At 34.7% G+C, this 25,057-nt stretch overlaps 6 protein-coding genes across 12 annotated transcripts; 3 read left to right on the top strand and 3 right to left on the bottom strand.

Moving 5' to 3' along the window:
- Nucleotides 1-45: 45 nt before the first annotated feature.
- Nucleotides 46-6,450, top strand: Fancd2 (Fanconi anemia complementation group D2). The gene is given in 18 exon segments (XM_015335817.2): nucleotides 46-915; nucleotides 1,006-1,279; nucleotides 1,391-1,750; nucleotides 1,845-2,115; nucleotides 2,117-2,206; nucleotides 2,409-2,836; nucleotides 2,915-3,006; nucleotides 3,090-3,264; nucleotides 3,341-3,598; nucleotides 3,671-3,882; nucleotides 3,885-3,997; nucleotides 4,088-4,400; nucleotides 4,484-4,690; nucleotides 4,787-5,084; nucleotides 5,164-5,381; nucleotides 5,512-5,720; nucleotides 5,839-6,025; nucleotides 6,138-6,450. Coding segments are annotated over 18 exon segments (4,398 nt in total). The 5' UTR covers nucleotides 46-236; the 3' UTR covers nucleotides 6,152-6,450.
- Nucleotides 2,895-7,821, bottom strand: Tango2 (transport and golgi organization 2). 7 transcript variants are annotated; one of them, XM_089170853.1, is made up of 6 exons: nucleotides 7,171-7,821; nucleotides 6,814-7,063; nucleotides 6,485-6,703; nucleotides 6,208-6,410; nucleotides 5,021-5,168; nucleotides 2,895-3,214 (listed from the first exon to the last, which is right to left on the bottom strand). In XM_089170853.1, exons 1-5 carry the CDS (start codon nucleotides 7,310-7,312, stop codon nucleotides 5,068-5,070), a joined length of 915 nt encoding a protein of 304 aa, XP_089026979.1. In that variant the 5' UTR covers nucleotides 7,313-7,821; the 3' UTR covers nucleotides 2,895-3,214; nucleotides 5,021-5,067. The 7 variants fall into 7 exon arrangements, with proteins under 7 accessions (XP_089026979.1, XP_089026983.1, XP_089026981.1 ...); XM_089170852.1 differs by lacking the exon at nucleotides 2,895-3,214 and adding an exon at nucleotides 4,217-4,668; XM_089170857.1 differs by lacking the exon at nucleotides 5,021-5,168 and having other exon boundaries at nucleotides 7,171-7,819.
- A 131-nt stretch (nucleotides 7,822-7,952) lies between these two features.
- On the top strand, nucleotides 7,953-9,986 carry LOC107074411 (solute carrier family 35 member G1). Its single transcript, XM_015335819.2, has 3 exons — nucleotides 7,953-8,398; nucleotides 8,590-8,690; nucleotides 8,781-9,986. The coding sequence occupies exon 3, from the start codon at nucleotides 8,783-8,785 to the stop codon at nucleotides 9,827-9,829; it is 1,047 nt and encodes a 348-aa protein (XP_015191305.1). The 5' UTR covers nucleotides 7,953-8,398; nucleotides 8,590-8,690; nucleotides 8,781-8,782; the 3' UTR covers nucleotides 9,830-9,986.
- Nucleotides 9,987-15,084: 5,098 nt separating this feature from the next.
- On the bottom strand, nucleotides 15,085-16,065 carry LOC149033063 (uncharacterized). The gene has a single exon (XM_089170837.1). The coding sequence runs from the start codon at nucleotides 16,063-16,065 to the stop codon at nucleotides 15,085-15,087; it is 981 nt and encodes a 326-aa protein (XP_089026963.1).
- Nucleotides 16,066-17,070: 1,005 nt separating this feature from the next.
- Nucleotides 17,071-20,807, top strand: LOC107074473 (uncharacterized). The gene is made up of 9 exons (XM_015335948.2): nucleotides 17,071-17,212; nucleotides 17,326-18,214; nucleotides 18,447-18,830; nucleotides 18,898-19,164; nucleotides 19,250-19,544; nucleotides 19,663-19,891; nucleotides 20,085-20,346; nucleotides 20,409-20,599; nucleotides 20,672-20,807. The coding sequence occupies exons 1-9, from the start codon at nucleotides 17,122-17,124 to the stop codon at nucleotides 20,773-20,775; spliced, it is 2,712 nt and encodes a 903-aa protein (XP_015191434.2). The 5' UTR covers nucleotides 17,071-17,121; the 3' UTR covers nucleotides 20,776-20,807.
- Nucleotides 20,760-25,053, bottom strand: LOC107074474 (lymphoid-specific helicase). The gene is made up of 8 exons (XM_015335950.2): nucleotides 24,935-25,053; nucleotides 24,307-24,587; nucleotides 23,878-24,230; nucleotides 23,204-23,772; nucleotides 22,516-23,108; nucleotides 22,005-22,399; nucleotides 21,664-21,925; nucleotides 20,760-21,566 (listed from the first exon to the last, which is right to left on the bottom strand). Exons 2-8 carry the CDS (start codon nucleotides 24,407-24,409, stop codon nucleotides 21,481-21,483), a joined length of 2,361 nt encoding a protein of 786 aa, XP_015191436.2. The 5' UTR covers nucleotides 24,410-24,587; nucleotides 24,935-25,053; the 3' UTR covers nucleotides 20,760-21,480.
- Between the last annotated feature and the right edge of the window lie 4 nt (nucleotides 25,054-25,057).

The following is a 25,057-nucleotide window of genomic DNA, read 5'->3' as shown; positions in this document are numbered from 1 at the left end:
TTATTTACTTATGCATAAAATCGTACCTTAAATGTTGCCGCCAAAATTTATTCAAAATAAACACGTCAATTAATGTGACATTAACAATAAAAAAAGTATTAAATTAAACAGATTTTTTAGTTTTTTGTTTCTATAAAGATTTTTTCTTTAATTAAGCATTTATAATCTACAATGAGGTGTTAATAATATTGAGAAAAAAAATATAATAAATAGAAACAAATAATAACCTAATCGTAATGGATAAAAGAAAGATTCGATCGAAAGGAATTTTACATAAAAATGTAAGTGCAATATTAAGTCAAGCATCAACAAGTAATTATACTATTGAGGATGATCAAACGAGTAATGAATTAGCATCACGAAAACGTAAGCTACCTGTTTTAGATATATCAAAAAGCAGAACCAAGAGTGATTCAAATGTTTCTTCTTTATCTCAAAATGAAACAATAGCAAAAAAAAGAAAAAGTGATGTAAATCTGGAACAAGAAATAAGTAAGCCTCCTAAATATGATAAACATTTAAATATAGCTGATACAATATCACAGAAAAGTATGCTTACTCAACATGAAAAATGTTCAAATGTAACTGATACAAGATCAAAGAAAAGAAAGCTTACTCAACATGAAAAACATTCAGATATAACTGATACGACATCAAAGAAATTTCTTTCTCAATACAATGAACATTCTAATAAAAATGAAACAAGATCAAAATCAAGCGTTAGGAAAACTCCTCTGAAAGCAAATCAAACGTCTAATATTTTAGAACAAAGTAACAACAATATTGTCATACCAGAACAAAGAAATATAGAAGAAGATATTAATAAAATAGAAATTACCAAAAAAGCAAAACTATTCATTGATTTTCTTAAAAAATGTGGTATTAAATTACTTTCCGATGGCAGGCATAAATTCGGTAAGTTTTTTTCTTCTATTTTTTCTTTTTTATCACATGATATATAATAAATATTATATTAAAATATATATAAATCTTATATTTTCTTAGATCAAGAAGTTACAATAATAAAACAAAATATGAAAGAAAAATTAAAAAGTAAAGAATATCAAAAGCAAGAAATTATAAATTCATTAGAAGAATTTATCGAAAAACAACAAAATTTACAAAGTATTTTATCCGATTATGAAGTATCTTCTGATTATCGAAGCTTCGATCATATAAGTAATACATGTATTATAAGAATTTTATTACAAGTACAAGAATTACAACCTGATATACATGTATTCTTTCTAAATAAACTGAACGAATCTGTTTTATTAGCGTAAGTAATATTATTTTATGAAAAGAGTTTCAAATATTTTAGAAAAGAATATAATAAAATAAAATAAATTATATTATTATTATTATTATTATTATTATTATTATTTTACAGCGAATCTATAGAAAAAATACCTTGGGCTCGACAATTATTGCAAAAATTTCGTTTTTTAGAAACTATTGTCGACCCGAATGAATTAACTAAATGCTTCGAACAGCTTCTAGAGACTTGTCCATTTTGGTTTCAACGAGAATTGATTCCATATATACCTGATATAATAATAGAAGTACAACATCAAACTATTGCTGACATTCTTAATAAATTAATGGATGATAATACTGAACTGATAGATACAGTATTAGACTGTATTAATAATTTAACACTTGGAACAGAATATTTGAATGATTATAAGGATAAAGTACTAGAAATGTTGAATAAACATTTAAAAACGAATTTAATACCTTCCATCGCCAAGTATACAATATTTTTAAGCTATACAATTTGTAAATCAACATAAATTTGTAAAAACATGAATATATCGATGAATGTATTAATGTTTATTGCACAGATTTATTCTCAGCGATTGTACAACGGTGGAGGCATATAAGAAAGTATTATGCGTATTACGCAATCTCGATATGCAGCCTCTTCACGGTGAACAATTGGAAGATTGTTATAAAAGTCAAACGATATTGTTCCAAAATATTAAAATGAATATTCTACTATCAAAGGACATGGTATCTGCGGCGTTGACAATTATCAAAAAAGTTACTAAAGATCCAAAACCAATGGATATAATATTACTACTTCTTATATCGTCTACTGGATCATCCAGAAGAAAAAAATGTTGATACTATTTTAAAACAACACGTGCGGTCTGGATTTTACAGATTAAGTTTACTTCAACTCTTATATAATAATTATAAAGAGGTATGCAATTGTATTTAATTGAGCCGTTTATTTTAATAGTGACTCTTTATTTTTTCTTTATTTTCTCTTTATTTTCTTTTTATTTTTTATAAAAATTAACTATCAGTTGTAGATGATATTATGGTCAATAACTACAAAATATTCAATTATAAATTCATTTCATTTTCTATAGTCTTTTTTGTACAAATTATTTAATTTGAAGGTTGTACGAGATTTACAATCATCCGCATTACAATTAGCAAGCAATTTGTTAAAAGCAGAGGAAAGAATTTATGTTGATTTTGCTATTGAATGGTTGAGATTACAGTTTCTCAGTCAAAAAGATGCCATTCATAAGCAACGTAAAATAATAGAAAAACTTATTTTGCTCATGGGTAATAATGATCAAACTGTGAGGAATGCCCTTAAAGTATTGTGTAAAATGACAGAGGGAAAAGAAGAAAAAGAATATTTGTATAAACATTGCAATCATTTGAGAATTCTATTAGAAAAAATAGATCATTTTGGTATAGAAGAAGTTGGCACGTTAAATGATTTATTACACAGTTTATGTTCAAGTACGCTGGCAGATACTTTACGTGATGATTTATTTATAGTATTACAAAAGCAACTTTCTGCCATTAAACCACAGTTAGTATTATTACTCTGATAATTATGACAACTTTGCATAAATATAATTGTATTTCTCTTTTTCTTTTTTTTTGTTAGAATAAAATGCAAAGGAGTTCTTGCAGCTGTAATGGCAATAAAACATATGGCGTGCAAACCAGACAGTCATACGTCTGCTCGCAATTTATTCAGTATGAAATTAATATACTTTATATATATTTTGTTTTTCTTCTCTTCCTTTAATATTTTTTACTTAAATACCTTTTTACCATAGAAAAAGTTTTACATGCAGTAAAATCATATCCACGTTTGCAAGCATTATTTTATGATCAACTGGCACAAGTTATTTCACAAACCGAATCTATTAATGAAGAATTTCTTCAAAACGTGGCTGCTTATCTACAAGAAGAATTAGTCAGTACATATATGATTAATAAATCAGATTATAAGTAAGTTAAATTTATTAATAAACGTATGTTAATTAATTCTGATCTTTTTTATTTAATGTATTGACATTATTTTTAGCGGTGAGCTTATACCTAAATTTGGTTTGAATAATCTAGATGACGAGCCACAGAATTTAGTATTAAATTTTGGTAATAAAAAATGCGGAGCTATTGTCGCTATTACGTTTAGATTATTAAAAACCTGTTACATGAAGCTCAGTGAAAATGGGGACTTGGAAGCAATAGATTCTTTATTAGGATGTTCCATTCTAATGCCAGATAGTTTTGATATGCCAGAGCCTTTAACAATAGATCTTGTAATATCTTGTATTAATTGGTGAGTAGATATTACAAATCAATAATAAATATTATTTAATGATTAATTAACATTTTGATATGTTGTTTACAGGTTTCGAGAAATTATAAGTGGCTTTGTAACGCAATCGCAACCTTTATTAAAAAAACAAGTATTAACGCGGTTAAACGATTTAATGTCTTTGCAAGGAGAATTAAGTCCAATGTTATCCCTATGTGATCCAAAATATCAACCACCGCCATGTTATTTTCATTATTTTCCACCACCACCCTTTGTAAAAGTTGAAAAAACTATAAAAAAGAAAGGAAAAAAAAATCATTAGAGAAAACTCTAAATACATGTGGTGAACAAGGAAGTTGGGAAATGGGTTCTACATTGTGCTTTAAAAATCCAGCATATTTTAGAAAACTCGATGCCAAAGTATTTTCTCATATGTTTATCTTTCTTTATTATGTTGTTACAAAGGAAGTTATTATTTTTCTAATGCCTTGTATCTCTTTTTCTTTTTAGATAATACATTTACTAGATTTTAAATTAAATTTACATGCATCGCCAACAATAGAAAGCATTTCAATATCTCAAATATGTTTTATTGTTAAAGAAGTTCTGGGAATGTTTGAAAATGATCTTAATGAAGCATTTGTGAAGGATATTATAAATTTATTGCCAAAAATATGCGAAAAGTTACATGAGATTGTAGAAGAACTCAGAGAAGAAGACGTTGATGATAAAAGAGAAGCAGCAAGATTGATATTATGTCTTCTAGCAAAAGTTTTCAATTGGAAAGAATTTCATAGTGCTATTTATAATCCATTACTTCGTGGTACAGTACATATTGTTTTTATATTCCTCGTATAAGAATACATTTTATTTGTGACAATAGTTAATCGTTTTCATGTATTTCAGAGGGATTAAAAATATTAGCGTGTCAACAAAATGATACGAATTTATCGCTTAAATCTTGCAAAGAACTTGTTACTGAATCATGCAAATATATTGAATCTTTATCTGATATAGCCACAAGAATATCAATCAGTGTTGCTCTTATTACAACTAATCAATCAGTAATGAAACATTCAGAAAGTTATATGCTGGAACATAAAGATAGAAATGGTAAAACATATATAATAATGAATAATAAAATAGATATATTTCTAATCATGAAATTAGTAAAACCCTATTTATATAATTTATAATTTTACATGTTAGCAAAAATGGCATTTGGATTTTTATCTTTGGACTGGCCTAAAGATAAACATGCTGGTCCTTCGTATAAAGCTGCTGTTACTACATTAATAAAAAGTTGGATTGATTATGAATTATCACCGCTCAATACGATAACTATGTTATTGGAATGGTTACCAAATGAAGTTACAAAATTGGAAAAATCAAACGATTACTTGAATAGATTGCCATCAATAAGTAGAAATAATTTTCACTTACTGTATAAAAAGATATTCGATGGTATGATTAAAGGTGTGAAAATATCTTTATCGAAAGCTACTAGGTAAAATGAAAAAATCTATACACACATATTGATTCAATAATTTTTGATAGCTTATTAAAGATTCAGTTTTTTCCTTTAGAGATCCTGAAAGGATACAAATATGGCTAGATGTTGGAACGAATGTTCAAAAAATGGTACAAATATGTAAAACATTGAAGACAAAAACTAATATACTTATCTTCTTACGATGCATGCCTCTCCTTTTACGATTGTTCTTAAATTTTGGCATACCAATTTTGGAACATAATTTAAAATACCAATCAGATGATATAACTAAATCAGTAAAATTGATGCAAGGTATATACATATGATGCATAATCTTTGTTAACTGTAGTGTATACTAAAAGTTAAAGTATATTATAATACATTAGGAGAAAAATGTAAACATTTCAATATTTAATTAATTATATTCTCTACTGCATTATAGTTGGTACAAAATATTTGCATGCAGTATGTTGCGATGGGATGGAAAAAAAAGACACGATATTATCCAAACATATACCCGCAGCAAAATCTGTGCTTGAAAGATTAGTCTACAGTGTGAAAGGGATGTTTGTACTCAACAATAGTTCTACAGCATTTTGGATGGGAAATCTTTTAAATAAAAATTTAGAAGGTCAAGAAATACTTTCTCAGGTATTTTAACAATTGTGTGTTGTAATTAAATACAAATAATTGTAAATAAAAATTATTGCAACTTAATATCTTCAAAATGCAAACATATCAAAAAGAAATTAATATATTTTATTTGTAGGCAACATCGTCCGAAGAAACAACGTTACCAAGCGTTGATTCGATTACGAATGAAACGTCAAATATATCGTCAGAGGTACTAGAAAGTGATTCAAGTAATGAGGAGAAGTCTATAGAAAATATGGAAGATTGTGATGATGATGGTGATGGTGATGATGATGATAATGATGATAATGACGATGATGATGGTGAGTATTTCTTCACTATTACAAATAAATTGATGTAAATGTGTGTATCTGTCTAAATGTGCTAAAAACTTATTAATCATCTCATTTATTAATCTACATATTTATTTTCCAGATGAACAAATATAAGTGTTATATACTATATAAACATGCAACCAATTATCAAAATCAGTTTTTCTAATTACCAGTTAAAGTATCGCTAAATAATTGTCGCTTCCACGATAAATCTGGCATAAGAGTTTCTTCCACAAAAGTTAATTGATTTAAACCATTAATCATTAATATAGTATGCGTTCTTGTACCATAGTTATCAAGAGAAACAAAAATAGAACTTAGCTCAACACAATTAGTTGGTGATCTTTTTTGTAATTCGAGATCTGGTAAATGTCTATAAATGATAAATAATAATATAATAGTTTTAATATTAATATACATATTAAGTAAGTATATTATATTACATACCTTTCTTGTAATTTCAAAAGTTCTACAAGATTTTCTATAATATCATCTTGCTGTGAAATTTTAACATTACTGACAATTTTCGCAAATTTTTCTTTTCCTACTTGAACTTTTTTATAAGGACATTCCATGAAACTATTCCCAATACCTATTACATCATCTTGACACATTTTTGGTCCCAAAGAACTTAAGGAACTATTCAAGTAATACACATCAGCAGTACTAAATGAAAACGAGAAAACAAAGTTATGGTAACAAATAATCAGTCTTATCATCCATCATATCTTAATAAATCAGTTCACAATCTTAATAGATAAATAATGGATACATACTACATATTAATTAGAATTAAATTAAAAGGATTGTAGCTTTGAGTATTTTGATTTTCTCGATGCAATTTTTCTAGATAACATTCTGCAGTATCATTAGAAGTAATATAGTCATTAACTAAAGTTCCACGACCCTTTTTTGGAGTATGAGTTTTATCTAGTTCGTTACTTAGATTTAAAATAATACCAGCTTTTCCTTTTTTTGATAATGCGAACCAAGTACCACCTTCTTTACCGGGTTCCATGTCGATACCTAATAGCAGTAAAAAACAAGAATAAAATGAGATAAAAATTATTAGAGACATTATAAATATATATATATATATATATAAAAGAAAAAAGTATGTAATTGAAGTATACCTCCTAAACACATAGGATATTTTTCCCAATAATGTGCAGGTAAAGCTGGACGCTTAAAATATTCATCACGATTAGTAGCAACGATTAGCCGATAAGATTCAGCATCGGCATTAGGATTTCGATAAATAAATAAAATGCACATATTGCCTGTTGAGAGCTATTGAAATGGTGTATGAATACATTTGATCAACGTTCTTACATTTAATAGAGCGTTATTTGATTGTTATCTATTGCTTCTGATAAGATGAAGACATTACATACTCATAAATTAAGATAATATCTTCATAATAGTATATTAATCAATTTAAGATCATTTAAATTAATAAAGATTTCTTATTTCATCTCATTTTGATAAGTGCATCATAGCAATTTATTGTAATTCTCAATGCGCCATTCACATAAATATTTAATAACAAGTTAATTTTTGAAATATACACAAAATTCTTTTTTTTTTTTTTCAAGGTAAATAATAAAATACTTTAGCTGAATCTTGATCGAATAATTTTGATATTCATTATGTAATTTAATCAAATGAAGACCTTTAGGGTTTCGTGTCACCGATTGATTAATTTTGTAAAATCAACTTTCATCTCTTTATCTCTTATCTTTTTATTATACAAATATATACATTTATTTATAAATCAGAAAAGACGAACAGTAAAAACCGATAATAATAATAATAAGAAGAATAAGAATAATCATTCCAAATTCAATTGGTCTGTCTGCGCATGTGTAAAAGTATACGATATTTGCGTCACAAATACTTTGGAAATAACTTCGGAATGCTTTCAAGTATGATCAGCTCTACGAAAGTTAAACATTGATTAATAAATTCTTTATGATTTTGTTTATCTGTGTTAATATGTGAAAAAAGAATCTGAAAGTAATGATATCAGTCAAATTAACAAACAAACAAATAAATAAATAAAAAGTTAAGAAAATGTAATTTAACAAAAAGTCTAATTGAAGTCACAGAAGAATAACCTTTTACCAAGATGACACAATTCATTGGCATGATATTATGAATTGATCATTAATATTATCTTGGTACTACGGTGATTTCTGAATGATAATTATCAAACTGTAAAGAAGACATATTTTACTGAAATTATTTCATGATTTAGTCTTCTTTTTACTTATTCCACAATCTAGTCTTATAATCTAGTCACGATTAATAATCATCATAGAAGTTTATATTCTCTGCGACAATGATAAATGGGATGATTAAGTGAGTTTACTTTATCATAAGTATTAATTGATAGTAACAGTAATATATATATATATATATATATATATATATATATATATATATATATATATATATATATATGATTAATATTTTCTATATTAGAAAATAAGTTTATTTTAGGAAATGACAATAATCATCACTCCATTTAATAAATCCTTATTCCTTTACAGTCTCTATTAATAAATATTTATTATAAATATATAATATATTATATATGAAACTCAATGAAAGTTAAGATTTAACAAGTTTGTATCAAGGCACATTTCTAAAGGTATTTATAATAATTACATATATAGATGATTATTTTCTAGATGATAATATTAAATGAAAAATGTTTATAAAAGATTTGTTGTTCTTCTAGATATGTCAAAGCACGTCGAGTTACAACATTTAGTTGACGAAGATGTGGAAAGTAATACAGCCTTCCATCAAAAGCCAATTTCATCCCCAATTTGTAAATCATGTCCATATCTTGGTTTAGTACTAGCAACACTTTCATCTTTATTTTTTTCACTATGTAGCGTTATTGTTAAAGGATTAGTAGAAGTTAATCCAATGGAATTGGCAGCATTTAGATTCGTTGGGGTATTATTACCAGCAATACCAATTTTAATTTACAAAGGTGAACATCCGTTTCCCAAAGGACGTAGGATAATGTTAATATTGCGAAGTTTTGTAGGTACAACTGCTCTCATGCTTAGTTTTTATGCTTTTAGACATATGCCCTTAGCGGATGCTTCCATTGTAGTATTTTCCGTGCCTGTATTTGTAGCAATATTTGCGAAAATATTTTTGAAAGAACCTTTTGGATTATTTAACATATTGACCGTATGTTTAACATTAATTGGGGTTGTTTTAATAACTCGTCCACCATTAATATTTGGAAATACCATAGAATCTTTATCAGATGGTAATAATACATCGGAACATGCAGATTTATGGGGTGCAATAGCAGCGTTTTCTGCAACTTTATTTGGTGCTAATGTTTACGTCTTATTGCGTGCATTAAAAGGTCTTCATTTTTCTGTTATTATGACAAATTTTGGATCGCTTGCTCTAGTACAAACAGTTATTATTTCTTGGGCAATCGGTGCTTTGTGTTTACCTCGTTGCGGAGCCGACAGATTGTTGGTTGTTGCTCTAGCATTGTTCAGTTTTGGAGGTCAAATTTTACTCACTTTAGCATTACAAATAGAACAGGCTGGTCCTGTCGCTATAGCAAGATCGACAGATATAGTTTTCGCATTTTTTTGGCAAGTACTCTTTTTCAACGAAATACCTAATAAATATTCGGTAGGTGGGGCAATCTTGGTAACAAGTTCTGTTTTATTGATAGGATTAAAAAAGTGGGCTGTGTCATTGCCTGACACATCCAATATTAAGAGATCATTGAGCATATTAGCAATGTAATTTAGAAATATAAAATCAATTTATTGATATCAAGTTTTTGAATCATTTTCAAATCTGCGGCCGTTCCTAATATATGTCATAATTATGTTATTGTCTTATGGTATCTAATATTATATGTATATGAATATTTTCAAAATACACATTTGTTTTAACATAATATATGTACCGTTATATTATGTAAACATATTCAATACATATTTTAATGAATTTGTCAATTACATTTTACAAAAGATTGTGTTAGTAAATTTATATTGAATTCAATATTTAATATTAATTTTAACATAAATATTTAATGCTAATAATATTAAAATTATTCTTTATAATACTTTCCTTTTTTATTATAACTTTAATGAAGTTCATTTTGTATACGTCATAAATAAACTGCATAAATTATTTTATGAAATTTGTGAAACAATTTGACAAAAATGTATGATCATTCTACATATATTCAATTTGCAATAATAATTTAAATTAAAATTTGTATTTATAAGAAAATTATTATTATTATTATTATTACCATAAGAGATTGGCAATACATATAGTATTACACATACATATACATATTATATGGTGGGTAGAGGTAACGAGTAACATCTCTTATGGGAGAAAATGTGAAAAAAGTGTCCAGCGTTTTCTATAAATAATAGTTCAAAAACCTTCCAGAATGGCGCTGGTGTAGACAGAAGGTATGGTATGAATGTAGCAATTGTAAACGAATTGAAGTATACCGAGTTATGGTATAATGTAATAAATATAACCTTAAAGAATTATTATGAGAAAACGTGTAGCTAGAGTGATTTTATTTCGTGAACTGTAAATAGTACGTTTATTGATTTTTTATCATTTAATTTTATGAAAAAGTATGTGAATAACAAAACAGTTATGGGTAAAATTTGTGTTGTGAAATTTGTATTTCTTGTTTATTTCTCAATCCTATTCTAATAATATTTGGCGCTTCCTTTAAAATTTACCGTCTACGAACTATGGCGCCACCTGAATTGGATGCATTTCGACGGACACTTTTCATATACAGAGATGTTACTCTTACCTCTACCCTCCATACCCTCCATATATATGTATTTTTGATGTTTCTTATAGAGTAAAGTTTAATTGTTATGTTGGTAGGATTGTTTAAAAGGCTAGTTGCATTTAAATTTTATTGAAATAACCTCGTAGAAATAATCTTTGGGAATTTCTTTCCCTAAGTTACTAGGCGCGTTAAGGTGAGTTCTCACCAACGCGAGGAACGGGCCGCGGAGAAAGGAATGGGCCAATGAGACTCCGTGGGGAGGAAAGAAATTTCCGATTATATTTTTGATCCCGTGGGACGATATTTTATTTGTCGGCGTGGTGTGCCACGTGGTCACGTACAGAAGATAATGCTTGTACACAGGAGAGACCTTCTTACACAAGAGCGCGATGAGAAGAATGCGACCGGACGGTGCGACGGACGAAGTAGAAGTGATGTGGTTTTTCCTGCGTGTGCACCGCCACGGCGATCCAGGCATCCGGAAGTGGGGAGAGCAACGGTCGCAGTGGTCACTCTTCCGCTCTGGCCAGTCAAAGGCGTGGTCAGGCCAGTGCTGTCAGATCGTGGGTAAATCTTACCCTCTCCCTGTGCCACTGGTATTGCACACAATGAAAGTTTTCCATGTCCGTGTGCTTGGGATGTTGAAAGAAGTCGAGTGTAACCGAAGTTGGCGGGCACGCCGGAGTGGCACACTATGAAAGCGACTCGTGTCGTCCGAACACATGGACACGAGTCGCTTTCATAATGTGCCACTTCGTGGCCAACCGCCAACTTCGGTTACACTCGGCTTTCCTCGAAATCCCAAACACACGGACATGGAAAACTTTCATTGTGTGCAATCCCAGTGGCACAGGGAGAGGGTAAGATTTACCCACGATCTGACAGCACTGTGTTGGGCCGATGCTTCTGTCTGAGCGCTCCGCTGCTAGGCATGATGGTGCCTGGTTTGGCGGAGGGCGGTGGCGAGACGATGAGAGATCTGGACGCCGGAGGTGGGTCCCGAGTCACTAGCCGAGTTTCAGGTGCTGGCAGTGGTGAGGACGATGAAGTTGACGACGGCGGAGGCGGTGCCGAAGACTGCGTCGTGGTGAGAGCCGGTGCCCGGTCCAGATCCTCTGGAGTCTGGGCGGATGTCGACAGCTCCGGAGCAGGCGAATGAGTGGGTGCGTCTGACGGGTGGTCGTCCGAGGTGTCTAGGTATGCTGGTTTCAAGGCGTCTGTAGACACGGCCTTTTCAGCGCCGTTCACCAGGATGACATACACTTTGTCATTGATGCGGCGGATGATTCGGTGTGGTCCTGTATAAGGAGGTTCGAGCGGTTTCCTGACCGTGTCGACTCGCAGGAAAACGTGCGAGCATGTTCGGAGGTCCCTGAAGAAGAACGGGCGGTGGCGCGAGTGGTCCGTTGCCGGTGTGGCACTTAGTGTCTTCATGAGTTCCCGTAGCTGGCCGACGAAGGAGGTCGGGTCGACGGGTGAACTGCTGGGCGTGAAGAAACTGCCGGGAATGCGAAGCGTTGTGCCGTAGACCATCTCTGCCGGCGAGGCTTGCAGGTCCTCCTTGTACGCGTTCCGTAGGCCGAGTAGCACAAGAGGAAGTGCGTCGGGCCAAGGAGCTCGAGCGCACATTAGTGCTGCCTTGAGTGTTCGGTGGAACCTTTCTACCATGCCGTTGGCCTGAGGGTGATGAGGTGTGGTGCGGATCTTGGTGGCCCCCGAGGCCTGAGCGAGTGCGGCGAAGAGTGCTGACTCGAATTGGGTACCCTGGTCCGAGGTGATGGTGAGTGGACATCCCTTGTCCGCAATCCAAGCCGATGTGAAGGCCCTGGCGATGGTTTCCGCACGGATGTCCTTGAGAGGAACAGCTACTGGCCATCTGGTGAATCGGTCGATGATGGTAAGGCAGTACCGGTATTCTCCTACCTGGGGCAGCGTGATAATGTCGACGTGCACGTGCTCGAATCGACTTTCCGTGGTCTGGAAGCGGGAAAGCTCTGCGCGGTTGTGTTGCGCGACCTTGGAGCGTTGGCATGGTAGGCAGGCGCGTGCCCATGCGGTGATGTCCTTACGTAGACCGGGCCAGATGAACTGCCTCGATACATCCCGTACCGTTGCGCGGACACCCGGGTGAGCCAGACTATGAATGGCTTCGAAGGCGGCTATGCGGAGCGAGCGGGGTAGGTATGGCCGTACTCGCCCGTCGTGTATGTCGCAGGTCACCTCGAATCCTTCGACGTTGAGTCGCTGAAGGTTGAGTGAGGTGCGTGCTGCGAGCGCTGGGAGCTCGTCGTCTCTGTCCTGTGCTGCGGCGATGTCCTCTGGGCTAAGTGCCGAAGGCAGGCTGATGGTGGCGCAGGTTGAGGTTGGCGGCGTCGGCGATGACGTAGTGGCGCTTGTTGACCCATCCGGAGCTGGAGCGTCCTCCGTCGTCCGGGAGAGAGCATTGGCGACGACGTTGTCTGCGCCGTCCACGTGCTGGAACGTGATGTCGAACTGGAGCAGGAAGTCCAGCTGACGTTGTTGACGTGGTGAGGCCTTGTCCGAGGGTTGGTTTGCCGCGAAGGTGAGCGGACGATGGTCCGTCAGTACGGTGAATGGGCGACCCTCGAGGATACGCCGGAAATGGTGAACTGCTAGGAAGACGGCTAGGAGCTCCCTGTCATAGGTGCTGTAGCGGGCCTGCGTTGGTGACAATGTCTGCGAAAAGAAACCGACAGGCTGCCATTCTCCGTTGACCAATTGTAGGAGCGCGGCGCCAACGGCCGTGCTGGATGCGTCGGTAGCCAGTCGAAGAGGAGCAGTAGGCGACAGGAAAGCGGTTTCCACTGCTCCGGCAAGGCTGCGTCGTGCGTCCTCGAAGGCTCGATCTGCTGCGTCGTTCCAAACCAGCGGACGCCGGCTGCACTTGGGAAGACCCCGAAGAAGCTAGTTGAGCGGCGCCTGGATGTGAGCAGCATGCGGTAAGCTCCTTCTGAAGAAATTGATGACGCCCAGGAAGCGTCGCAGGCCTTTTGGTGTGGTAGGCTTCTGGTAGTTCCGGATGGCGTCGATCTTGCGCTCCGGAGGGCGGATGCCGTTGGCGGAGACCTGGTAGCCCAGGATGGTGACGTTGGGCAGTCCGAGCTGGACCTTGTCCACCTTGTAGGATAGGCCGGCCTCCCGTAGACGGTCGAAGAGCATCCGTAGGTGACGTAGGTGTTCTTCGTGCGAGGAGGACCGGATGAAGAGGTCGTCGATGTAGCTCCGGACGAAAGGTAGGTCCCGGAGTAAGGAGTCCATAAACCGCTGGAACGTCTGTGATGCGTTTCGAAGACCTAGCGGCATCCTCTGGAACTCGTACAGTCCGAACGGCGTCGTGACCGCTGTTTTCTCGATGTCTTCCTTGGCCATCGGAATCTGGAAGTACGCCTCCTGGAGGTCCAGTACTGAAAAGACCGAGCAGCCACCGCTATCCTCGAGTAGGTCCTCGATGACAGGAAGGGGATAGCGATCCGGAAGCGTGATGGCGTTGAGACGGCGGAAGTCTCCCGTAGCTCGGAACCCGCCTGTAGGTTTTTCCACCAGGTGCAGAGGGCTGGCCCATGGACTTGACGAAGGCCTGATGACTCCCTGACGCAGGAGGCGGTCGAACGTGGCTTTCGCCGCTGCTAAGCGCTCGCCGGAGAGGCGGCGCGGTCGCTCGAAGACAGGCGGTCCGGAGGTTGTGATGCGATGCACCACTGAGGAGCCCTGAAGCGCTGCTCCCCTCTCCGAGGGCTGGGCGAGGTCTGCGTACTCAGCGAGCAGCTTGTCGTAGGCGGTGCGATAATGGAGATCCGAGGGTCCTGCGATGGCGTCGACCCCGTGAACGGAAGCCTTCCGGTAGTGCATCGTCGATTCCTTGGAAGAGGCCGGGTCGACCAGTCGTTGCCTACGAATATCCACCAGGAGGCCCGTGTGGTTAAGGAAGTCTGCTCCTAGGATGGGTACGGGCACGTCGGCGACGGTGAATACCCAGGGGAACTCGCGCTGAAGACCCAGGGTGAGCGTAAGTAGGCGTCGTCCGTAAGTGGGGATCGGTGACCCGTTGGCCGCGATGAACTGGAGACTGTCCTGGGACAACGGTCCGGAAACCAGGCGGCGCGGCAGGAGTGATACCACGGAGCCGTAGTCGATGAGCATCACTTGTCTGAGCGAGCGCTCGTGGACGTGGAGGCGGAAATCCGAGAAGGATCGAGCGGCGGCGCTACTTGTTTAACGCCCTGTCCTGTTCATAGCTGCATGGTGGAGTGCAATTCCGAGCCTTCTCCCGGAATTTCCGATGGTAACGACACCAGGATGATCTTGCTGGCGCGGTGCCCCCCGAGGCTGCGCGTGACCGGGAGCGTGATTGAGCGCGTGACCGAGCGCGTGATCGAGGGCATGATAGCCCGCCGATGGCGATGGTCAGCTGGTGAAGTTGATCGGCCACCCGGTTGATGGAGATGATCAGGTTGGCGAGCATCGCGTGCATCGCCGTGTGTTCCCCGTCCATGTTGTCCCGCTGAGGTGGAGGCCTGGGAAGGGCGGTGCCTGGCGGAGAGAGAGGGCGCCCCTGTCGGGTGGCACAGACGCCCAGCACGACCTCGTAGACGCCGTCGGCCCTGGCGGCGAGCTCGTCCAGGTCCATGGTCTGCAGGAGCCGCAGCAGCTGGGAGATTTGCGGAGGCAGGAGGTCGAACCACCGGATCTTGATGTCGTCGTCACTGACGTTGTCGCCGGCGAGGTACCGCATGTGGCGGAGAAGCTGAGACGGCGAGCGGTCGCCCATGGTGAGGCCGGAGAACAGTTTCTGCAGCCGTTTCTCCACGGTGTCGCCGAAACGAGCGATGATGTGTTTCTTCAGCTGCTCGTATTTGCCGGTAGCGGGCGGCGTCCACAGCACATCCTGGAGCTCCCCGACTGTGTCCTGGTCCAACTCTGCTACGGCGGCGTAGTAGCGGTCGTCGTCTGAGTGCATCCCGTAGTTCCTGAAGATGGCCTCTAGCTGCACGAACCAGAGGTCCGGCCATTGACGCGTGAAGGGTGGAAAGCGGCAAGGTCGGCGTCCGGCGTCGCAGGGCTGGCTGGCCTCGGCGCAGGTGCAGGTGCAGGCGGTGGTCAAAGCGTCGGAGGTCGGCGTAGCAGCCGGTGCCGTATTCTGGAGTTCGGTATCGCGCTGGGAAGCCTCGGCGCGTGTGATGGGCATCTTCCTCTCTTTTCTTTCCTTTTGAAGGCGAAGAGGTGCCGGTGATAAAGGAAAAGTTGGTACTCACGCGAAGATGGATGGCGCCGGAGAACACGTGGCGTTGGAGAGCACGTGGTGATGAAGAACACGTGGTGTTGCCGAGCACGTGGTGCTGAGAAGCCAGTGGTGTGGAGAGCACGTGGGGCTGCTGAAGATGGTCCTCGGGATCACGTCGGGGTCACCAATTTGGGAATTTCTTTCCCTAAGTTACTAGGCGCGTTAAGGTGAGTTCTCACCAACGCGAGGAACGGGCCGCGGAGAAAGGAATGGGCCAATGAGACTCCGTGTGGAGGAAAGAAATTTCCGATTATATTTTTGATCCCGTGGGACGATATTTTATTTGTCGGCGTGGTGTGCCACGTGGTCACGTACAGAAGATAATGCTTGTACACAGGAGAGACCTTCTTACACAAGAGCGCGATGAGAAGAATGCGACCGGACGGTGCGACGGACGAAGTAGAAGTGATGTGGTTTTTCCTGCGTGTGCACCGCCACGGCGATCCAGGCATCCGGAAGTGGGGAGAGCAACGGTCGCAGTGGTCACTCTTCCGCTCTGGCCAGTCAAAGGCGTGGTCAGGCCAATCGGATGCCCCTGCGGAACCGCGATACGAGGTGCTTGCGTAAGTTAGTGCTGTCGGCCGAGAGATGTCAGCACATTTCCTGCGCGCGCTGCTACAGCTGCGCGCTGTTGGCCGAGAGGTGTCGACACTGCGCTGGTGCGAGACGCCACAAATCAAAACAAACCAATCTTCAAAATACATCGACTGGCGGTATCAGTCAGCGGTAAAAATCGATTTAATTGTTCTATAATAGATAAAGTTAAACTATTTATATTATGTAATATACTTGAAAATTGGTCGTTCATAATAATGAATATACAATTAAAAATTATAACAGGTCAAAATTAAAAAAAAAAATAATAATAAGCGATCCTCAACTATCTATCAAAATTTATAGAAAATAATATATATAAATTATTAGTATTATTAATATTATTATTATTATTATTATTTTATTATGTCAAAAATGGAATTAAATAAAAATCGAAATGTAATATCAAAAAGACATTCGTGTTCATTCTTAACATCAAATTCTGCTGATAAAAAAGGTACAAATTAACATATTTATTGTTATTAATTGTATAAACACTATGTTAATGATATTTTCTTTACTAATTAAAAATTGATTAATACTTTATATTATGTATTAATCTATTAAAAGATAAATCTCAAGGGAAAACAGAGCCAAATGAAATGAATTACGGATTATCCAAGGATATATACAATATTAAGAATAATAAATATCCTAAACTGACTATCGGAATGTTCTTTGAATTTATGAGAACTGCTTATCAAGTCAACGACAGTTTTGAAGGCTTAGCTGCAATTCTAACAAATAAAAGTGAAATAGATTGGAATAAATTAGCAAAAATCGATTTAAATTTGGATATGACCATCAATAATAAAAAATCACCTAACGACGATGGTCAACCACCCAATGATTTTAAATCTAATGAATTAGAAAGTTCTAACAATGAAATCTCGGATTTAACAAAAGCGTTAAATACGTGTACGAGTAGAAAAACCAAATTCTGTATACCAGAGATAGCGAATAATAAAGTTGATAATAATTTACCTTTACCTTCAACTACTAATCAATATAAACAAGAAATAAAACCTTTACAAAGCATTCATGATACTGAACCAATTCTATTTTTGCAAACTGTAAATTGTTCCGAAAAGCAAGAAGACCAATTGCAAAATGTCAAATCTGAAGAAAATGATACTAAAGATAAGAATCAACCGTTGGAGCATCCATCACACGTAGATCTATCAAGAACTAAATTAAACACAGAAGAGAAAGAACATACTTTAAGAAATGTAATGAGACAAAATTTGAGCGATATATTGCACGAAGGATTGTTAGATTCTATATTGCCATATATGCTTCCAAAGCCTATAACATCACAACCTATTATTAAAAAACCTAATGCCAGTATAGACATGAAAAAGAGTACTTCTTTACCCAACAATATTGATAACGGAATAATAACTAATCTATCAATTTCTAAAGATAAAGAAAAAAATAAGCAAATGAAAAAAGCTGCAGAGTTAGTATTTATATGATAATATTATGTAAAATCGTAGGAGCACAATTGAAAGTTTCAATGAAAAATTATATATGTTACTTAATCAATCCAAAATATTAATATTATTTCATATTTATTTTCTTTCATTTTATTACAAAATCGCACTACCATTATAGTAATATGCGTCAATTTTCATAGATCAATGTATTCGTACAATTTTATTATCTACTTTTTGTTTTATGTTTATCATTAGTATGACAGAAGTAGAAATTCGTGTATGCGACGAAGGAAAAAATATGAAGAAAGAATTTCGATGTCCTCAAAAATTACTTATACAAAAAATGCATTATTTTGCTGGTATAACGACCAATAAGAAATTAGAAGAAATGGATATATCTGTTCATTGCGATATAGTTATATTTGACTGGTTAATGAGATGGGTTAAAAAAGATATCACTAAAAAATCTGAATGGCCTACTTTAGATGCAAACAATGTTATTCCCATAATGGTTTCTGCATCCTTTCTACAAATGGAACCATTAATAGAAAATTGTTTGCAGTATTGTTATGACAATATGTCAGATATCTTAAAAACATCTACAACTTTAACGTGTCTGAATGATAATCTTCTTACAAGGTAAAATAATATATTTCATATTTTTAAACGATTAACTTTTAATATTTTCATTATATTATATTATAAGATTAGCTAAACTATTTACAAATGAGGATATAGAAAATTTACAAGACAAAAAGGATAAAATTCAAAGCCAGTTGTTCTGCCAGTTAATCGTGTCATTAATAGAAATTAATCCAGATAATAAAAGAGGACATTACGGTTCTTTGGCTACTTTGTTTAAATGTGGTAGATGTAATAAAAATGTAGTGCAATCAATTTCTGATTTCATTCCATGTGTTCCAACTGCTATGCAAATAGATAATAAGGGGACCATTCATAATAAACATACAAGGTAACATTGATGTAATATTATTTGATATATCAATTATTTAATGTAATGGTAGATAAGAAAATCAAATTGTTCTTTTTTGTTTTAGAGATTCAACGTGGTCATTAAATGAATATATTACCAATTTGCGTTTAGAATTACGTTCATGGCGTAAAGTATATTGGAGATTATGGGGTGATTGTCATTTTCTCTTTTGTCAGTGTTGTAATACATATTTTTCAATTCACCAAATGGGTTGGTGCTGCTATCATCCTGAATACCCACAATTTTTTGTTAATGAGCATCAAAGATCTATGCCATTTCCATTGGGCAGATATCCTTGTTGTAGTCAACGTGCTTACAGATTTGAAGTTTTACCTAATCAATATGGTTGCAAATACAAGGTCCATAATTTACTATTAATTTTTTGCAATTATCATAGCGTATAATGTAAAAATGATATGTTTATTAATTATATGTTAACTCATATTTTTTTATTTACAATATTTTATTTTTCATTAGGAACATATACCAAACATCAAAACAGAAAATGACATGAACATATTGAATATTTTCTTAACATATAAAGATATTATTTCTATAGAACCACCTCAGCTATTTTATCCAGAGAAAATGGTAAGATTAGTACCACATGATTCGAGTATTCAACCAGGAAAATTAATCTGTAAGGAAACAATGTGGTGGAACGGCTTAGAGCTTGTACCACCAAGACCACAACTTGGTCTGTTAGGTACAGTAAAATACTATCAAATATTTTTATGAGGAATAGAAAAATCTACAAATATTTAAACAACATAACACACACACACACACACACACACAAAAGCTTGTTATTGTAATCTTCACAACTTATTTCTTATTAAAATAGTTTGTTAACAGACTGTTAAATTGTAAATGATATTCATTATTTTCTATAAATATAGGTAAAATTTGGAATGGATCATTATTCCATAAGTCTACCCAAATAATAGACTTAGACAAATCTTTGCAAAAAGATTATCATCAAACAATGGACAAAACTTCTACTAGTTCTTCAGTTACATGTAGCGAAGATGATGAATTAGAAATAAACAATGACGATAATACAGATAATGAGTCGTGTGATAGTGAAGAATCATCGGTATGGTCTAGTTTAAAAACAATTAAGAAATCAATAAAGAAAACTAAAACTACAACCATCAAAAGGTATAGTGATAACAATTCTTTTATAATTTTCTAAAAATTATATTAATTTTGTTAATATATAGGGAAAATAGTAGATGTTGGAGTACAAATTTAATGATAAGATATAATCAAGATAATCAAAGAGATTTTGAAGAAAGAGTTAATGCACAAATGATCTCGCTCTTAACAAAACGAACATCTGTAGAGCACATTTTATTAGCAAAATCATATAATAGACAACGTAATCAAATTTATAAAAATATTCTACCAATAGGTATGTGCTAATTCAATTGATTACTATTTATTATATACTATAACATACTATACTATTTATTTCTTAAAATAGGTGGAACATATACGAGATTAGAAGCAGAGTTTCGTGATCAATTGGCTCACACTTATAAAAACTCTTCAACGGGAAAGAATGCAATGCGTTTTAAAAAACAATAGACTTTATTTAATACGTTTTATATGTTTTTGTATCATTTCTAATTATGAATTAAATAATATAAAAGAAATATAAAAAGACTATACCTATAATATTTTAAATTTAATTATCAACACATTGAGTACAGTGTGCTAATTTTAGTATACTTCCCACTCAGGCGGCAGCGAATGAGTAATAGCACTATATTATTTGTCAATCTCGACCACGTATTTGCTTAAAATGTTCTATTCAATTTATTATAATTGTAATATAAACATTGTATATAAACAGTGTTGGTCTAACGCACCAATAAGACCCATGCCATCCAAATGAAAAGTCTACTGAGTCTGTCCCGCCTGAATGGAAAGTTCAGTATTAGTCCCTAGGGAGTGACATAATACTCAATGTGTTAATCTAACACGGAATATTGAACACTTATAACTTTTATTATTCATAATTGTTCATAATATCAACTGAAAAACATAAAATCAAACGCAAAAAGAAATGTAAATACTTTACTATGTGATTAAACAAAATTTGATTGTTTTTAAATTCAACCAACATTCACTGTTTAAAGCATACAAAATAAATACTTAATAAATATAATGCTTATAGATAAGAAAATAGGTGAAAATCTATTTAAATATTTGTACGAAAATTTGAACTATAATTTAATAAAAATAATATCTTTGAAAAATTGCATTATAATTTAGTTGAGTTGAATATAATTAAGATTTGTTTCTATCAATCAAATTATTATTACATACCAAATCGCTTCTATCTAATAGCTCATTGAGTTCTGCTTCCGTGAATACTGAAAATAATTGTTTGCACATTTATTATCATTTATTATATTTTATATAGCTCCAGATAAAGTTAAGTGTAAAAAATAAATAAATATAGAAAATTACCATCATCTGAAGATGTTACGGAAGAAAATTCAGTTGATTCTAACAGTTCTTTCAATACTTTAAGTAGTTTTTTAGTAGGTGCATTCAATGAATAAGACAAATCTTTAGATATTACCATCTTTTCCAATAATCGTTTCGCGTGAGCACGTGTAACGATTGCTTCATCGATTGTTCCTTTAGCACAGAACTTATAAATTACAACAGGACGGGTTTGACCGATCCTATGGCAACGTGCCATCGCTTGTATATCTACTTGTGGATTCTGCAAATGTTATTCAAATTTAATATAATTTTATTATCAAAATTGTGCACAATTTAATATATAAGATTTAATAGCATACCCAATCACTATCATATATTATCACAGTATCGGCGGCAGCAAGATTAAGTCCTATTCCACCAGCTTTAGTAGAGAGAAGAAACAAAAATACTTTAGGATCTTCATTAAATTCTTTAATATTTACATCTCTATCTTGTAATTTATCAGATCCATCTAATCTAACATAAATATAATCTCGTGATGCAAGATAATCTTCTATTAAATCGAGCATCGTAGTCATTGTTGAAAATAAAAGAACTTTATGGCCTTGGCTTTTTAACTTAGCTAACATTACATCCAGTACCATAAGTTTGCCAGAATATTTGAGCAAATGATTATTATCTTTTGGCAACAAAGCTAAATCCACAGGCTTCAAAAGCAAATATGGATGATTAACAATCTTTTTATATGCGAACCCTGAAATATAAAACATATTCATTGATGGAACTAGTATAGTTTAAATTATTTATTTTTAGAAATAACAGATAGTAAATATGTATCTGTATACTTAGAAAATTTATTTAATTATTTACATTTATTTTTGAAATGTAAATTGAGTAAGAAATGACGATTCTCATCAGTGACATTGATAACTTCCTTCCATGAATCAAGATCTGTTATTGTCTTATCTGTTAGTTTATCTTTTCTTTCTGATACAAAAGGTGTTGATACATTTGAATTATTCTGCACATTTTTTAAAACGCACTTTCTTTTAGGTCTAATGCCATTTGGTTCATCCAAAATAAGTTTTTCCTCAGGTTGTTTCTTATTCAAAATTGCTGTATATAATTCGCGTTGCAAGCATGTGAGTGGAGCATAAACAACAACTTCTTTTTTAGATGGAATATTTATATTGACTTCAGCCTTTTCACGTCTTAAAACAAATGGCTTCAAAATTTTCCTCACTGCTAATAAAATTTGCTTTTCTTCTTCTTGTTTTAAAATTTTGTCTTTACCATCCATACGTTGCAACTCATTAGCATTAAACCAAGACTCAAAGACAGTTAGGTCGTTGAATATATCTGGTAATAAAAAATTAAGAAGTGACCACAATTCAGCTAGATTATTTTGAAGCGGAGTACCGGTCAATAAAAGACGGTTCATAGATTTAAATGTTCTTAAAATCCTGTAATAAAATATAATAAAATAACATTTGTGTGTGTGTGTGTCCTATATGTCTATTTAAGATATATATTGTATATATTAGAGATGTCAACTTACTTTACTAATAAACATTTATGATTTTTAATTCTATGACCCTCGTCTATAATGATATATCTCCAATTCTGGTTGGAAATAAAATTAGATTCTTTTACTGGCATTTCAAATGTACTCAATACAATCGGTGGTGTTTTAAATCCATCCATAATATGATAAGATTTGATAATTTTGCTATAGAGAGATTTTCTTTCAGATTGTTTGCCATGAAATACTACAACTGGTAAAGATGGGGCAAACTTAGCAAATTCGGAAATCCAATTTGGCAATGTAGAAAGTGGTACAATTATTAAATAAGGCCCAGATTGTTGCTTCTCTATAAGATGACATAGCAATGCTATTACTTGAACTGTTTTTCCAAGTCCCATTTCATCGGCTAAAATACCATTTAAACCATTCTCGTAAAGCACTTTTAACCATTGCAGGCCATGTTTCTGATAAGGATATAAAGAACCATTAAAATATTTGGGAATGTCAACAATTTCTTCTTGAATTTGAGAATCAGAATTTAATAATTCATCTGCTATTTCTTCTTCACTTAAATTCAATTTATTTTTTATTTTGCTTTTAATCTAAAAAAGAAATTTCAATATTAATACATGGTTTCAATTCTTCCAATGTAAAACAAAATGTGACCGCGTTTTATGGTTACGTTTAAGGGTTTCTTGAATATTTACCGTAACTAATTGTTTCCTATTATATTCTTGTTTATCATTTTTTATTTTCTTTGTTTTATGCGGTGGTATATTTTCATTCGTAGCTGTTAGTTCTTTCTCCTTATTTTTATTATTCATCATTACTTCCAATGAATCAAAAGAAATGTTATCCAGCAGACAAGTAGCATAAAATTCACTTTGATTTAAAAGATGCATTAAACGTTTATATCTTTGTTCATGTAATTCTTGGTCATATTTCTCCTGTGCCAAACGTTTCTCTTCAAGTTCTTCAGCACTCTCTTCTCTCTTTCGTTTTATTGTCTTATGTTCGAATACATTTGGATAACGTATATTGTTATCATCGGACGATCCATCTTAAATATTAATTATTAACATAATTAAACCATTATTAAATCTTACATTTTTTAAAATAACAATAATTATACCAACTTATTAAACTTAATGAACCACTATCATTTTCTACGTTCTTGATATCGGTGTTATCACTGTTGTTCTCTTTTATAATTAAATTATTCATATTTATTTGCTCCATTTTTGTAAGATACACAAGAACAAAATCAGTAAAATTTCGTTAATAAAGAAATACAAAGGAAAACATTTGCCGGTTACATTCCCGCCTAGTTTAAGGATCAAACGAAATTCTCTCCATTAACGATGTATATTACCTTGATGGTTAAATATATGGAGGCTGGAGGTAAGGAGTAACATCTCTGTATATGAAAAGTGTCCGTCGAAATGCATCCAATTCAGGTGGCGCCACAGTTCGTAGACGGTAAATTTTAAAGGAAGCGCCAAATATTATTAGAATAGGATTGAGAAATAAACAAGAAATACAAATTTCACAACACAAATTTTACCCATAACTGTTTTGTTATTCACATACTTTTTCATAAAATTAAATGATAAAAAATCAATAAACGTACTATTTACAGTTCACGAAATAAAATCACTCTAGCTACACGTTTTCTCATAATAATTCTTTAAGGTTATATTTATTACATTATACCATAACTCGGTATACTTCAATTCGTTTACAATTGCTACATTCATACCATACCTTCTGTCTACACCAGCGCCATTCTGGAAGGTTTTTGAACTATTATTTATAGAAAACGCTGGACACTTTTTTCACATTTTCTCCCATAAGAGATGTTACTCCTTACCTCTACCCTCCATTGTC

This window comes from Polistes dominula, unplaced genomic scaffold (genome assembly GCF_049000335.1).
Source record: "Polistes dominula isolate Pdom_NZ unplaced genomic scaffold, Pdom_raw_medaka contig_79, whole genome shotgun sequence".
NCBI lineage: Eukaryota > Metazoa > Arthropoda > Insecta > Hymenoptera > Vespidae > Polistes > Polistes dominula.
This window is presented reverse-complemented; position numbering and strand designations above follow the sequence as displayed.